At 40.8% G+C, this 16,358-nt stretch overlaps 2 protein-coding genes across 2 annotated transcripts; both read right to left on the bottom strand.

Moving 5' to 3' along the window:
* Positions 1-1,143: 1,143 nt before the first annotated feature.
* Positions 1,144-11,484, bottom strand: LOC124252760 (C-type lectin mannose-binding isoform-like). The gene is made up of 3 exons (XM_046686412.1): positions 11,175-11,484; positions 4,820-5,011; positions 1,144-1,431 (listed from the first exon to the last, which is right to left on the bottom strand). The coding sequence occupies exons 1-3, from the start codon at positions 11,482-11,484 to the stop codon at positions 1,202-1,204; spliced, it is 732 nt and encodes a 243-aa protein (XP_046542368.1). The 3' UTR covers positions 1,144-1,201.
* Positions 11,485-14,045: 2,561 nt separating this feature from the next.
* On the bottom strand, positions 14,046-14,483 carry LOC124252761. Its single transcript, XM_046686413.1, has one exon. It carries the CDS (start codon positions 14,481-14,483, stop codon positions 14,046-14,048), a length of 438 nt encoding a protein of 145 aa, XP_046542369.1.
* Positions 14,484-16,358: the final 1,875 nt, after the last annotated feature.

Genomic DNA, 16,358 nt, shown 5'->3' on the forward strand with positions numbered 1-16,358 from the left:
CTATCCTCACCCCTCGTCATCGGCGTGAACGTCTACAGTTTGCCCTACAACACTAAAACTTGCGATACAGGCAATGGAGAACTGTTCTGTTCACAGATGAGAGTTGGTGCTGCGTATCAACTGCAGATGGCAGAACAGAAATATAGCGGCGACGTGGCCATCGTTACTCAGACCAATGTGTTATGGAAAGAGACTCATGGGGAGGTGCAAACATCATGGTATGGCGTGGAATAGGCCTGAACCAGGTCCTGTGGTGTTCCAGAACCTTGGTCCAGGGAGAGGAGGCGGCATGACATCGGTGCGCTACATCGACCAAGCTCTCATACCCCACGTCATACCACATTTCGCACGAGACCGGAACAACATTTTCCAGCATGATAACGCCCGGGCCCATACTGCCAGAGCTACACGGGACTTCCTACAGCAGAACGGTGTCAACATTATGCAGTGACCAGCCCTTAGTCCTGATTTAAACCCAATTGAACATCTTTGGGATGAAATTCAGAGGAGACTGAATAATGTCATACCAAGGCTGAACACAGCCGATTTATAGCGCAAGGCCTTTCTCAGAGTGTGGTTCCAGGTGCCAATGGCCTTCATCAATCGATTGGTGCACTCCATGCATAGACGCTGTGCTGCAGTTATTGCCGCTCGTGGTGGTCACACTAGATACTGAAGTCAAGAGTCTGAATGGACTGCAAACGTTCACGTAATGTCTTAAAATTGTGCTGAGTTATTCATTGATGTGTAAAGATATTGTACACAAAAAAAATGTTCTTGATCCGCTTATTATGTCCATTTCTGCAATGATTTGATTACAGTGCCTATCTAATTTTGAATTCGTACTGACGTGTTTTTTTTGCTGCTGAGTATATTTGAAAATTCACATCTATAAAATAAAATCCTAAAGGAAACCCAAATTGTTCTTAATTTCAGAGCTGATTCAATCTAGACATCCCTAAAGATTCAAGACCTGAGTGGACTTCTTTTTGGTGTAATCTTTAGTGTCTCTGAGACAGATCAGGGCAGTAGAGAAAAGTCAACTCCCAAGCAGTTCACAGATACATATAAATGATATAATCTAAATAACTGTGGATGCATATAAAGAATACGCTCGCATTTTTGGATAGAGAGTGATATGTTTAATGCCGCTTTCAGAAGCAAATTACATGGCCTCAAACAAATGGGGCGCTCTTGGCTTCTAATACCACTCGACAGGTTTTTCACAGATGAAGTTGACATGTTCAAGGCAGTCTCCGTCGTCCATGCACATGTCGCTGCCCCATTGCTGAGAGATGAGTGTGACACAATGTTTACCATGTTTAGGGGAACCATCACACCAGTTGGTGTAATCCATTGGGCTTCCGTCCATCCACGTGTGCCACTGTCTCCTTCTCTTGATGGAGCCGAAGGCGAAGCTTGATCGAGCCTCTGGAAACCAATTCTCATGAAATAGGTACCAGTGTTGGGAATTGGTTAAAATCTCATAATTTATGATTCATTACAACCGATCAATCATCGAAAATAATTGGTTTGCCTCCATTTATCCAATTTTCCTGTTATATTTGTTAATGCACAAAAGTTTTGTTTTTTTCTATTGTTGCAAATTGCACAAAATGCATTTGCAAATTTCACATCTTTAAAGGACGACTAGTATGTTAGGAAAATAAATTTCCTGGAGTCTTTAAGATTACTTCAGTCATGACTTCGAACGAGCTTGTAGTGCTTATTAAATGTAAATTGAATGACACAGACAAAACCAATCTTGTGAAAAATATTGTTAATGCAAGTAAGTGGTGCAAAAGTGGTGTTCGATTATGAGAAACCACGATCGACTGCTAGGTCGTTTAGTCACTGCGACCAATTTTAGATTATTTATCTTCAGCACCCCGTGCTTGTCGTAAGTCGCGAGGTGGTCAGGCCCGTTGACTTAGATGACACATACCATCGTATCCCAAACACAGTTGCTTGTAACGCCAAAGACTGGTATATTTAGGAAATAAACGAACTGTGTTTGGAAATTAGATGAAAGTTAGACCTAATTGATAGTCTCTAAATTAATCACTTGAAACCTCACGCTACGCGTTCGGCTTCAAATGAAATGAAACTACTGTTTATTCAATGCAATAATGCAACACTTAAGAGCTTGGTTTTTATAATCATAACTCGACACGACCGAAACCGGCCTATTGTTTGTGTGCCGTGTTACTGTACCCACCTGGCCACACTATAATGGAATCGTCTGACCTACTTATTTTCTTGGAAGTAGACAGTTAGGCAACAGTTTGAAATGGCGGATGAGCCAGTGTTTACATTTTGCGAAAGGTCGAAATTTGAAGTGACAGTGGAAAATACTTGACTGACTGTCGAATTTGAACCCTGCAGAATCGAAGAATATATATAGATCCTTTTTCTGATCGACCTACGACCTGAAACTCATCAAGGACTGTTGATTTTTATGACCGGCGAGTGTCAATCATGATTTCACGTACGTGCCTCCACCCAGGCATGCGACGAAAGAGTGACAGTGCTGCTTTGTGTACATGCGACTAACTTGGGATTCCTTGGAACATTGTTCTCATCATTTGGGACTGGATTGTGGCCAAGCTTTTTTCAAAGTGTACGAACATAGCAGTGACAGCCTTGTGGGGAAGGTGGCAGGGAGCGGAATTCTCGTGGTTCAAGTTTTGACATTTTGAACGATGCAACGGGACATGATGGAGTATGAGTGGCATAAATATTGTGTTTCGCCTGACCGTTATCTTGCGAATTTCCCATTCGTTGGTTTCACAGTAATTGTTCGTTTCGCTGTGCGCATGAGCAGAGCGTGTAAAAATATCCACTGGCCAACTTCCGGTTTGGTCGTATGCTTTACCGAGTGTAAACACACTCTAAAGAAAACAAAAATCAAAACAACTATATAGTTTTATGCCAAATGCAACTGATCCCAATTGATGTATGAAACAAAGGCTGGGATTAGTTATATAAATAGCTTAAATTATGTTAACAAGCTCTTGTATAAAGACATCTCACCACCACCGTCCTTCCCGCACATCCCCTTCTGACAACTAAAAAAAACCCACATCTCTGATGGAATTACAACCAAAATGGGACATCAATTATTGAAAAGCATAGGCAAATGGAAGTATGTACTCAGCTATGAACTGTTGTCACAACGTAAATAATTTAAAGCTTTTATTTAGAGTGTATTTACACCATCAGTAAACATACGACCAAACCGGAAGTTGGCCAGTGGATAGCTTTCACACGCTCTGCGCATGCGCACAGTGAGTCGAAATGTAATGTGAAACCAACGAATTCTAAACGGAAACAAATATACCATTTACCAGATAGGTAAAAATGTTTACGAACATTTTGCTGCACAAATAGGGATAGATAGGGATGTATTTTTACAAGGTTTTCTGATTTATATGTTAGATATTGTTTGTTTATGTTTGGGGCTGTGTATTGCAATTGAGTTTGAATATTTTTATAATAGAAGGAAATAATTATGATAGTGAGGTTCCCTAATAATTGTGGAGGAGAAATCGTATAATTGTATTTTTCGAGTTTTAATAAATGTTTTATCAGCATTTCCATCACGTCTGTTGTGTTGATGTTAGTCATGTTGGTGGCCAAGCTGAAGTAGTGCGGCAGTGATTTATACGTGCGCAGTGAAACGCCGTGAAATCAATTGTCAATCCAACTTTGAAACCGTCTGATTTTATTGACTGACCAATCAAATTCGAGCATGTCACGTAGCCATGGTAGAATGAGGTATATACTGTGGCTGACGGGGTCTGAACACTATAAAAAAAAGGATAGTGTTGAGAACCCGTCAGTGACAGGATATACCTTGATGGCAGTCTTTTGCGTTACAAGCCCCTGTGATCCCAACTGCATAGATAGATGCTCATGATGTTGATCACTGGATTGTCTTGTCCAGACTCGATTATTTACTTGACCGCCGCTATATAGCTGGAATATTCCTGCGTGCGGCATTAAACCTAAATATGTTAAATTGTACAGTATGGAGGTCTTAAAAATGCATGTCTTGTGTTACGTGATTAGAAACTGTGAGAACAGGAATATGGACTTCTGACAAAGGTTTTGATCTCTTATCATCACTGAGAAAAATTCGTGAATATATTGCCTTGACCTCTGGTAACCTTGACTTTGGAGACTACAAGGATAGATAAGAGTTAAATGGAAGATGGGTCGATGAAATGTACAGCCGTGGTTAAATAAGTGAGTGAGTAAGTGAGTTTCACCCCAATTTTAGCAAAATTCCAGCAATACCACGGCAGGGGACACCAGAAATGGGCTTCACACATTGTACCCAGTTGAGAATGGAACCCGTGTAATCGGCGTGACGAGCGAACACTTTAACTTTAAGACTAACCAGAAGCTTATTTCTGTTGTACCCCTTCGTCATATGCTGGAATATTGCTAACATATAACCTCACTCACTCACTCACTCATTTAATCATTAAACCCCAATATTCAAAATCGGAAATCAGTTACCCTTCACTTCAGTTTTTCATTGCCTCTATGATCTACTGGATAGATCGATGGTTTTATCCCCTAACGCGTCCTACCAATAGCTGTTTAAAGATGGTACTTGTTATTTCTCTGGATGTCTCTCGGAAGTGAAAGAAGAAAAAAAATACTGGTCGGCTCGAATTTGTTAGGTAATTTCATTATTAATTTCATGTATAATTTGACAAAATATTATCCTAAATGTAAGGTGCGGGCCAGACAGTTGTTATTACTATCTATGAAATTAATACTAAATTGGAGACAAAGCATAACATCTTACCACGCTTATTGCTGCTGATGTATTTTGTGAGTTCCCTCAGTTTGTCACTTGTGTCCGGCTGGACAAGTCGACCTCCCTTGACCATCTGTTGACATTTCTTCTTGGCACTGAACGTGGGGGATCTCTCAAAAATCACTTTGAAACAGAACTTCAGCTTGGCATTGTACACAAAATCCCTCGGACAAGATGATTCTAAAATTGAAAAAGGAAGGAGGGAATAATACATGCTGAATGTTAAAGAGCTGTATAAATATCAGATTTAGTATCCCCCAAAAGGACAAACGCTTATAAATTAATCTCTGAATACACATAAAAAAGAAACGCATAAATGGTCTTAACAGTATTGGACTTATGTAGCTGCGGCAAAAACAAAACAAATATACTATTTCTTTCCAACACGTCATCTCTGTGTGATTGTAAACAGCTTCAGTGTCAGGACGCAGAAAGTTTAACTTTTCCCCCTGTTTTATAAGCATTTGAAGAAATATTCGCCAAAACGTCACCGAGAAAACATGCAGAACAAATTGCAAGTAAGCGGAAAAGCATGCGGTATCGATAATTATAAAAAGGCAAACGTTGTGTTCAATTCTGTCATTCGTTTTTGTCTGGAAAAGAGAAAATCATCATGCCACGACTGAGTGCCCCCAATCGAAACATTGCCATAGCCCGCCTTGAAGACGAGGAGTCCCATTCGGCAGTTGCCCAACATTTCAACGTTCATCAGAGCATCATATCTCGCCTTTGAGATCGTTTTCTGCAGAGCAATTCCGAGAAGCGGTCGTCCAAGAGTTACCACCTAAGCCCAAGACTGCTACATCCGGGTTACTCACTTGCGTCGTCGTCTTGCCACAGCCGTGGAGACTGCCCAACGCATGCCTGGTTTCAGAAGAATGTCCGACCAAACTGTCAGGAATCGATTGCTTGAAGTTGTCACGCCTGTTCTGTTTTGAGAGACTTACATCCATGCAATTGCTAGCGTGGTGTCGTAGAGTCCGGAACTGGAACCTTAGAAACTCTGGGCGAGTCTGGCTCAGTGATGACTCACGATTTCTTCTTCACCGACGGAAAAATGAACGTTCGACATGTCCACAGATTCGGTGGAGGAGGTGTCACTGTGTGGGGTGTGATATCCAGCACCCAGATATCTGATTTAGTGGTGGTTTCAGGCGAATGCAACGGAAGATTGACGTTTTAAATACGTTTTGTCTCAAGTGGGCACTATAGTCCGTTTGGCTCAAAAGCGGACCGATGAATGGCAATCGAACTCGAAAACTAATAAAAATATAATACTCAATGAAACGCTGATCATAATCAAAACATCAGACCAACTCAGTGAGAAATTTTTGCAGAATGTATGTCCTAATAATAGAAAAGTTGTTTAACAAACTATCATTAAAATATTGGCACAGTTCACTATTTGTCACGAGGGAGGAGTGCAAAGAGGAACAGCCTAGTGTGCGAGGAAGGATGGAGACAGCACAGCACAGGTTAATGAATCAATAACTTTGTTGGCATGTGTGCTCGTGCTAATGAAATAGTTGTTTAACAAACTATCATTAAAATATTGACACAGTTCACTATTTGTTACGAGGGAGGAGTGCAGAGAAAGGGACAGCCAGGTGTAGGAGAAGCACGAGCACAAGTGCCGACAAAGTTATTGAGTCATTCATAAACACATGCAAGGGCAAATCAAGAGGGAAATTTGAGTATGACTGTATTGAATTGACTGACTGACTGACTGAGTTTAGTTTTACGCCGCTTTTAGCAATATTACAGCAATATCACGGCGGGGAACACCAGAAATGGGCTTAACACATTGTGCCCATGTGGGGAATCGAACCCGGGTCTTCGGCGTGACGAGCCAACGCTTTAACCACTAGGCTACCCCACCGCCCCTGTAATGAATTGAATCAGAGATACATTTGATAACTGAAGTGATCGTTTAACGCCCTTTGAAATCTTCGTAGGAGTATGTTCGACTGTTTCTCAAAATCTGTTAGATATTTGCCTATTATTGATCGATATAAAGGGAACGTTGACTGATCGTGAATTGAAGGTTTGAGGGCAGTCTTTGTCAGTCTAAGTTTTGTGCATAATCTAACTATGAATCAGATGAAGCTGTTTCATAGGTCACCTCTACTCCTAGTGTTAAGTTAGGTCAGTCAGTGGAAATGAATTAGAAAATTAAAAATAAATTACCCCCATTGGTTGGTTGGTTTGTTGTTTTTAATTTCGCACTCAACAATATTCCAGTAATATGACGACCTTCTGTTAATAATCGACTCAGGACCAGACAATCCAGTGATCAACAGCATCAGTAACGATCTACGAAATTGGGATACGATGACATGTATCAACCAAATCAACAAGTCTGACCCTGTCCTTCTGTTAACGTAATCTCGCAGATTGTTCATCCATACTTCTCCAGGGTTCCCTGTCCACCAGTTAACGTCATTTCTGACATTTCTCATCCATTCTTCTCGAGTGTTCCCTGTCCTTCTGTTAACATCATCTCGGAGATTTTTCATCCATCCTTCTCCAGGGTTCCCTGTCCACCAGTTAACACCAGCTCTCACATAGCTCACCCATTCTTGTGCAGCGTTCCCGGTCCTTCTGTTAACGTCATCTCTAACATTTCTCGTCCATCCTTCTCCGACGGTACCTGTCCTCCTATTACCGTCATCTCTGACATTTCTCCCAGTCACGTTGAAATTACGAGCGCTTTATGCACGACAACCTGATGTATTAGATACAGAGAGCAATACCGGCTTTAAATTCATTTGGGATAGCAATAAACTAGAACAGTTTAGGCAAAACATTTTATAAGATGATGTACAGGAACTCCTAGATAAATCTTTGGACTGCGCATTTACGTGCATTGATAGTAGCATTGATTATGTTGTAGAGGCACTTAGTCTAGCCGCATCTGATATGATGAGAAAACTTAGGAAAACCAAACCATCTGTAAATGACTGGTTTAATAAAGAATGCAGAAAATTGAAATTGAACGCTGTAGATGTCTGAACAAATTTAGAAAACATAAAAATAGAAGCTCATTAGTAAACTATAATAAGATAAGAAATGAATACAATTCCGTGTGCAAACAAAAACGCACCGAATATTTTAAAAATAAACAAGCAATGATAGAAAATAGTATAAATGATTCAAAAAGATTTTGGAATGATTTAAAACGTCTAAACTCGAAGCATGAGACGAATAAAATTGATACAAAACATTGGTTTTATCACTTCAAAAATTTGTTTTCGTTCAAAAACTGAACAGATGGTGAAATATCCGAACGTAAAAATGATAATAATACCGTACACTCTGACGTAAATTGCGAACTCACAGAACAGATACTAGACTCGCCTATAACTAGGAAAGAAATATTAGACAGCATCCAGAATCTTAAGCTTAACAAATCCCCAGGAATAGACAATATGATACCTGAATTGCTTAAATATTCGTCTGACCTTTTAACCCCATACTTAGATCTATTATTCAACCTGATACTTGAAAAAGGTAACTTTCCTAAAGACTGGTCAATGGGAATAATAGTTCCTTTGTACAAAACTGGCGACTTAAACAACGTTAACAATCATAGAGGGATGACACTTCTCAGCGTTTTCAGTAACATTTTCACTTCAATTATCAATAAGAGGTTAGTATTCTGGGGGAAAACAATGGACAAGTTAACTGAATGCCAGGCAGGTTTTAAACAAGGCTACGCAACCATTGATAATATGTTTGTCCTACAAAGTATCGTCCAGAGATACCTTAATATTAAAGGGTGGATATTTTATGCGTTATTTGTTGACTTTGCTAAAGCGTTTGACTCTGTGGAAATAAATAAATTATGGAATCTTCTAAACACAAGTAGACTAAGCCCCAAAATGAATAAACTCTTAAGACAAATATATGAGAATGTTAAAGCTTGTGTCAGAAATAATAATGTAGTATCAGAAACCTTTGACATACAAGCAGGAGTCAGACAAGGCTATGTGTTGAGACCCTTCTTATTTTCTTTTTTCATAAATGAATTGACAAAGCAGATCGAGAATAATTGTACACACGGCGTACAATTACATCCTAATATCTTGCAACTATTTCTGTTGCTTTTTGCTGATGACATTGTATTGATATCAAGTACTATTATTTACCTGCAAAGGCAAATATATATAAGGAAAACTTTTGTGAGGAGTCAAAGCTGACAGTTAATTTGGATAAAACAAAAGTAGTGGTATTTAAAAATGGGAGAAAACTAGGAAAACTGAAAAATGGTATTATACTGACTGACTGAGTTTGGTTTTACGCCGCTTTTAGCAATATTCCAGCAACATCACGGCGGGGGACACCAGAAATAGGCTTCACACATTGTACCCATGTGGGGATTCGAACCCGGGCCTTCGGCGTGACAAGCCAACGCTTTAACCATTAGGCTACCCCACCGCCCCGGTATTATAAAGATTGTAAACTTGAAACTACAAATTCTTACAATATTACTACAATATCTTGGTGTATATTTCACTAATCAATTATCCTGGTCATTGCACGCAAACTATGCAGCAGTGCAGGCACAGAAAGTACTTCTTGGAATCATAAGACAAATACATATTGTTGGTGATCTCAGTATGAATTCATTTTTCAAAATATTTGATGTAAAATTATATCCTCTTCTTTTATATGGCGCAGAAATTTGGGGATTAAATACACTTAGAAAATTAGAAATGGTACATTTGTATGCCTGTAAAAAGTTCCTGGGTGTTAAACAAAACACTCTAAATATCAAGATCTATGGAGAATGTGTCAGGTTTCCTATATATGTACACTCTTATTGTAAAGTAATTCGGTATTGGATAAAGTTAATACACATGCCAACCTATCGCTACCAAAGAAATGTTATAATATTATGCTTTTATGATAGAAATGAAAAAAAAACAAAAACTGGATGACTGAGATAAAACAATTTTTATTTTCTACTGGATTTGGAGATATTTGGCACAACCAAGAAAATGGAATATATCCGGAATTCATCAAATCATTTACTCAAAGACTAAAAGATATGTATTTTCAAAATTGACAAGAAAAACTATCTATTTCAAGCAAATGTGACACTTACCTAATGTTTAAAAACAATATCCATACCGAATTCTATCTATCATGTTTAAATGTAAACAAGTATAGAGTAAGCTTAGCACGATTCCGATGCTTATCTCATGAACTTCTAATCGAGAAAGGTAGATATGTAAATATGGATAGAGTACATAGAACTTGTAAATTATGTAATACCAATGCAATTCAAGACGAGTATCATTTTCTTTTTGTATGCCCTAACTACAGTAGTCTTCGAAGCAAATATATAAGAGAAAAATATTAAGTCCATCCAAACAGGCTTAAGTTTTTCACTACTGCTAAACAGTTCAAATCCTAAAGAAATTGAAAACCTGTCCATGTATATTTCTACTCATTTGTACATAGAAAACGTTTTGTTCGTTGAACGTGTATAAAGCAGTGTATATACTGTACTATAGGCCTGAGGCCTCTTCAGTACCGGAATACAGATTGAGTCTGACCACCCGATCCGGTTAGTCACCTCTTACGAAAACTCATTGTAACCCGCATCTTCACGGGTAAATTACCACATTGAACGATGTACATGAAACTTAAATTCCCGTGTGTTGAATTTGCCAATGCTGCAGAAAAGTATATTTTAAAAAATTACAGCTATAAGAAGATGGCACAATTGGATCACAATGGGATGCTTACTCCTTTCCATAAATGAACTCTCCAACATTTTAATGGATGTTATCCATTAGGAATTTCAATAATGTCACAGTGAACGCCAGATGCCATTTTCTTTCATTTCTGACAAAACTCCCTGAAGATTCCCCACAAACCTAAATGTAAAATCGGATACATATTGGGATTCGAAAGAGCACCTTAGATGACTCAGCCATACTATTGAAAGGAATAGTGTGGAACAAGGATATGTTCACTGTAACCCACAGATGGGTACCTAGTCTGTCTCACCGCATTATTTTCGCATCCGTCCAGCTCATTCTGCAATGCTAAAGCCCTGAAGCAAGCCTGTATTTCCTGCGGGTCGGGTTCTGAATCTCCCATTCCATTGGGGCTCCTTCAGTTTAAAATGACTAATATTTGATCTTATCAAAAGTATATATATTCAGAGACTAAGCGTTAATCTAACGGGTACCTGACATTGGGCACGTTGAACTCACTGATGCATTAAATATTCCATTTTATGCTTCGTCATAATAAAACCAGTGTCAAGACCTGAACAAGAATCAGTACTTATTACTTACCTCGACAGAAAGAATATACAAATCTTGGTTACCTTGTCTTGGATTCGTATTAAACTCTGTGGAATGCCGATTTCTTCTACCATTCCCTGTCCTTCCGTAAACGTCATCTCGGAGATTGTTCATCCATCCTTCTCCAGCGTTCCCCGTCCTCCAGTTAACGTCATTTCTCGTCCATTCTTCTCCAGCGATCCCTGTTCTCCTGTAAACGTCATCTCTGACATTGCTCATCCATTCTTCTCGAGCGTTCCCTGTCCTTCTGTTAACATCATCTCGGAGATTGTTCATCCATCCTTCTCCAGGGTTCCCTGTCCCCCAGTCAACGTCATCTCTGACATTGCTCATCCATTCTTCTCGAGCGTTCCCTGTCCTCCTGTTCACATCATCTCTCACATTGCTCACCCATTCTTGAGCAGCGTTCCCTGTCCTTCTGTTAACGTCATCTCTGACATTTCTTGTCCATCCTTCTCCGTCGGTACCTGTCCTCCTATTACCGTCATCTCTGACATTTCTCGTCCATCCTTCTCCGTCGGTACCTGTCCTCCTATTACCGTCATCTCTGACATTTCTCGTCCATCCTTCTCTGTAGGTACCTGTCCTTCTATTACCGTCATCTCTGACATTTCTCGTCCATCCTTCTCCGTCGGTACCTGACCTCCTATTACCGTCATCTCTGACATTTCTTGTCCATCCTTCTCCGTCGGTACCTGTCCTCCTATTACGGTCATCTCTGACATTTCTCGTCCATCCTTCTCCGTCGGTACCTGTCTTTCTATTACTGTCATCTCTGACATTTCTCGTCCATCCTTCTCCGTCGGTACCTGTCCTCCTATAACCGTCATCTCTGACATTTCTCGTCCGTTCTTCTCCGGTAGTACCTGTCTTCCTATTACCGTCATCTCTGACATGTCTCGTCCATCCTTCTCCGGTAGTACCTGTCTTCTTATTACCGTCATCTCTGACATTTCTTGTCCATCCTTCTCCGGTAGTACCTGTCTTCTTATTACCTTCAGCTCTGACATTTCTCGTCCTTCCTTCTCCAGTAGTACCTGTCTTCCTATTACCGTCATCTCTGACATTTCTCGTCCATCCTTCTCCGGTAGTACCTGTCCTCCTATTACCGTCATCTCTGATATTTCTCGTCCATCCTTCTCCGGTAGTACCTGTCTTCCTCTTACCGTCATCTCTGACATTTCTCGTCCATCCTTCTCCGGTAGTACCTGTCTTCCTATTACCGTCAGCTCTGACATTTCTCGTCCATTCTTCTCCAGTAGTACCTGTCCTCCTATTACCATCATCTCTGACATTTCTCGTCCATCCTTCTCCAGTAATACCTGTCTTCCTATTACCGTCAGCTCTAACATTTCTCGTCCGTTCTTCTCCGGTAGTACCTGTCTTCTTATTACCGTCATCTCTGACATTTCCCGTCCATCCTTCTCCGGTAGTACCTGTCTTCTTATTACCGTCAGCTCTGACATTTCTAGTCCATCCTTCTACGTCGGTACCTGTCCTCCTATTACCGTCATCTCTGACATTTCTCGCCCATCCTTCTCCAGTAGTACCTGTCTTCCTATTACCGTCAGTTCTGACATTTCTTGTCCGTTCTTGTCCGGTTGTACCTGTCTTCCTATTACCGTCAGCTCTGACATTTCTCGTCCATCCTTCTCCGGTAGTACCTGTCTTCCTATTACCGTCATCTCTGACATTTCTCGTCCTTCCTTCTCCGGTAGTACCTGTCTTCCTATTACCGTCAGCTCTGACATTTCTCGTCCTTCCTTCTCCGGTAGTACCTGTCTTCCTATTACCGTCAGCTCTGACATTTCTCGTCCTTCCTTCTCCGGTAGTACCTGTCTTCCTATTACCGTCAGCTCTGACATTTCTCGTCCTTCCTTCTCCGGTACTACCTGTCTTCTTATTACCGTCAGCTCTGACATTTCTCGTCCTTCCTTCTCCGGTAGTACCTGTCTTCCTATTACCGTCAGCTCTGACATTTCTCGTCCTTCCTTCTCCGGTAGTACCTGTCTTCCTATTACCGTCATCTCTGACATTTCTCGTCCTTCCTTCTCCGGTAGTACCTGTCTTCTTATTACCGTCATCTCTGACATTTCTCGTCCATCCTTCTCCGGTAGTACCTGTCTTCTTATTACCGTCATCTTTGACATTTCTCGTCCTTCCTTCTCCGGTAGTACCTGTCTTCTTATTACCGTCATCTCTGACATTTCTCGTCCTTCCTTCTCCAGTAGTACCTGTCTTCTTATTACCGTCATCTCTGACATTTCTCGTCCTTCCTTCTCCGGTAGTACCTGTCTTCTTATTACCGTCATCTTTGACATTTCTCGTCCTTCCTTCTCCGGTAGTACCTGTCTTCCTATTACCTTCATCTCTGACATTTCTCGTCCTTCCTTCTCCGGTAGTACCTGTCTTCCTATTACCGTCATCTCTGACATTTCTCGTCCATCCTTCTCCGGTAGTACCTGTCTTCTTATTACCGTCATCTTTGACATTTCTCGTCCTTCCTTCTCCGGTAGTACCTGTCTTCTTATTACCGTCATATCTGACATTTCTCGTCCTTCCTTCTCCGGTAGTACCTGTCTTCTTATTACCGTCAGCTCTGACATTTCTCGTCCATCCTTCTCCGGTAGTACCTGTCTTCTTATTACTGTCATCTCTGACATTTCTCGTCCTTCCTTCTCCGGTAGTACCTGTCTTCCTCTTACCGTCATCTCTGACATTTCTCGTCCATCCTTCTCCGGTAGTACCTGTCTTCTTATTACCGTCATCTCTGACATTTCTCGTCCTTCCTTCTCTGGTAGTACCTGTCTTCCTATTACCGTCATCTCTGACATTTCCCGTCCGTTCTTCTCCGGTAGTACCTGTCTTCCTATTACCGTCATCTCTGACATTTCTCATCCGTTCTTCTCCGGTAGTACCTGTCTTCTTATTACCGTCATCTCTGACATTTCCCGTCCATCCTTCTCCGGTAGTACCTGTCTTACTATTACCGTCATCTCTGACATTTCTCGTCCGTTCTTCTCCGGTAGTACCTGTCTTCTTATAACCGTCATCTCTGACATTTCTCGTCCGTTCTTCTCCGGTAGTACCTGTCTCCCTATTAAAGTCATCTCTGACATTTCTCGTCGGTTCTTCTCCGGTAGTACCTGTCTTCTTATTACCGTCATCTCTGACATTTCTCGTCCATCCTTCTCCGGTAGTACCTGTCCTGTTACCGTCATCTCTGACATTTCTCGTCCATCCTTCTCCAGCACTACCTGTCCTGTTACCTTCATCTCTGACATTTCTCGTCCATCCTTCTCCGGTAGTACCTGTCTTCTTATTACCGTCATCTCTGACATTTCTCGTCAATCCTTCTCCAGCACTACCTGTCCCCATGTGATCTCGGACTTTGCTCATCCTTTCTTCTCCAGCATTGCCTCCTCTGTCTTCAGCATCTGTCACCTGCCCCTCCCTGTACTGCATACTTGTTTCTTGTCCTGTAGGTGCCTCCCCTGACGATATCAGAGCGTCAAATTCATCAACGTCTACAGCTGTGATAACGTTGACAACGACCACCGTGACGAGAAACAAGAGCTGTCTCATTTTGAGACACAAAGATTCAGGAACTGTATCTGATCTCTCATACACGAAGTATACAAAGCTCTCACGTACCGACACACCAGGTCTGCGTCATCTCTACATATATACCACCAAGCTCTTAAATGGGATTTGTCAACAAGTGGCAGGTCGTTGATTGATTTATTCCGGGGTTAAAAAAATTTAAATTTCCCCACTAAGCGGGGAGGCCAGGTAGGGCCATACTTAACGTCAAGCAGGTAAGCATGAAACTATAAGAAATTACTGTTATTCTATTAGCTTACTCTGCTTCACAACAAATGCAAATACCACAGCTCGGAGGTGGGAACTGATGACATAATGCATAGTGCAAACTCTGAATAAAATGAACCAAATTAGAGATACACCACGACAGATACACAGGACAACGCCAGAGCAGTCTTACTTAGAATTACTTAAAACATTCTCAATATGTATTGAATATGTTTGAATTTCTATTTGAACATATATATTTACACATCCAGGGTCTGTTTTTGAAAATGTCTACTAGAGGTGTGACAATACAAACTTGATACACATGTCAAATTCCAAATACCCTGTGGTTTCCTTGATCTGGTAAAGACCTGTCAGCACTTGCCATTGGGACAATGCTGTCATCAGTGGTGAGGGTAGCAGGTGAGGTAACTGTACAGGAGTTTGAGGAAGTGTTGTGTAGTGCATGGGTGAATGAAGCCGCGAAAACTGGTAATTTGTGGCGTCTCCACTGGGGGTTCTTCTTCACATGTTGAGCATGTTCGGACTGAAATTACATCATATATATAATCAATAAAATCATTACAGTATGTGTTTGGCAAAATGTTCTGAAAGACCACTTTATTGTATGTAATGCATTATAGATAAAAAAGGATATATTTATCTCACATAAATAACAAACACGTAAACCAACATTTCAATTTTATTAATTTTTTACAATTAACTGAAAATGGCAAAATACCTAACTGAGCTTGAGTGAGGTGGGTACAATTTGTTTGGTTACTCAAAGGAAAATTAGGTTACCCAATTGAGATGAATACAAGCGAGTACATAGCTCAATGACCGAAAAACTTATCTGTAGGTCTGCAATCATTATATACTCTCCAAAAAAAGAAACTTGACATCCTGTTTTTAGTTTAGTTACTGAGTGCATATAACTATTATAACTGATTCAAACATGACGTCATTTGCTCATTTACAGCAAAATCATCATTTTTCAAATTTCCAAAACATGATTATCCAGAAAGTGTTTGGTAAAACCACAGGCTATGAAGCGACTTGTTCAGAGTAAAATGTCAGTATCTGGTGTGAACACCATGAGCATCGATAATAGCATGGCAGCGGTGGCCCATAGAAGAATGGAGATGCCGAATGCTGTCTTGAGGAATGTTTTGCTACTCTTCCTGAAGTGCTGTGTGCAGTTCTTGTAGTGTCTGAGATGGCGGTTTACGCTGTTGCAAGCATAGATCAAGAGTATCCCATAGATGTTCAATGCGGTACAAATCGGGTGATCGAGAAGGCCAAGGTAACACCTGAACATTGTTTTGCTGGAGGAAGTCCTGTCAAACACGTGCAGCGGGAGGTCGAGCATTGTCATGCTCCAAAGATCAACCGTT

The sequence above is a fragment of the Haliotis rubra genome, unplaced genomic scaffold (genome assembly GCF_003918875.1).
Source record: "Haliotis rubra isolate DU_JTF1 unplaced genomic scaffold, ASM391887v1 Scf523, whole genome shotgun sequence".
NCBI lineage: Eukaryota > Metazoa > Mollusca > Gastropoda > Lepetellida > Haliotidae > Haliotis > Haliotis rubra.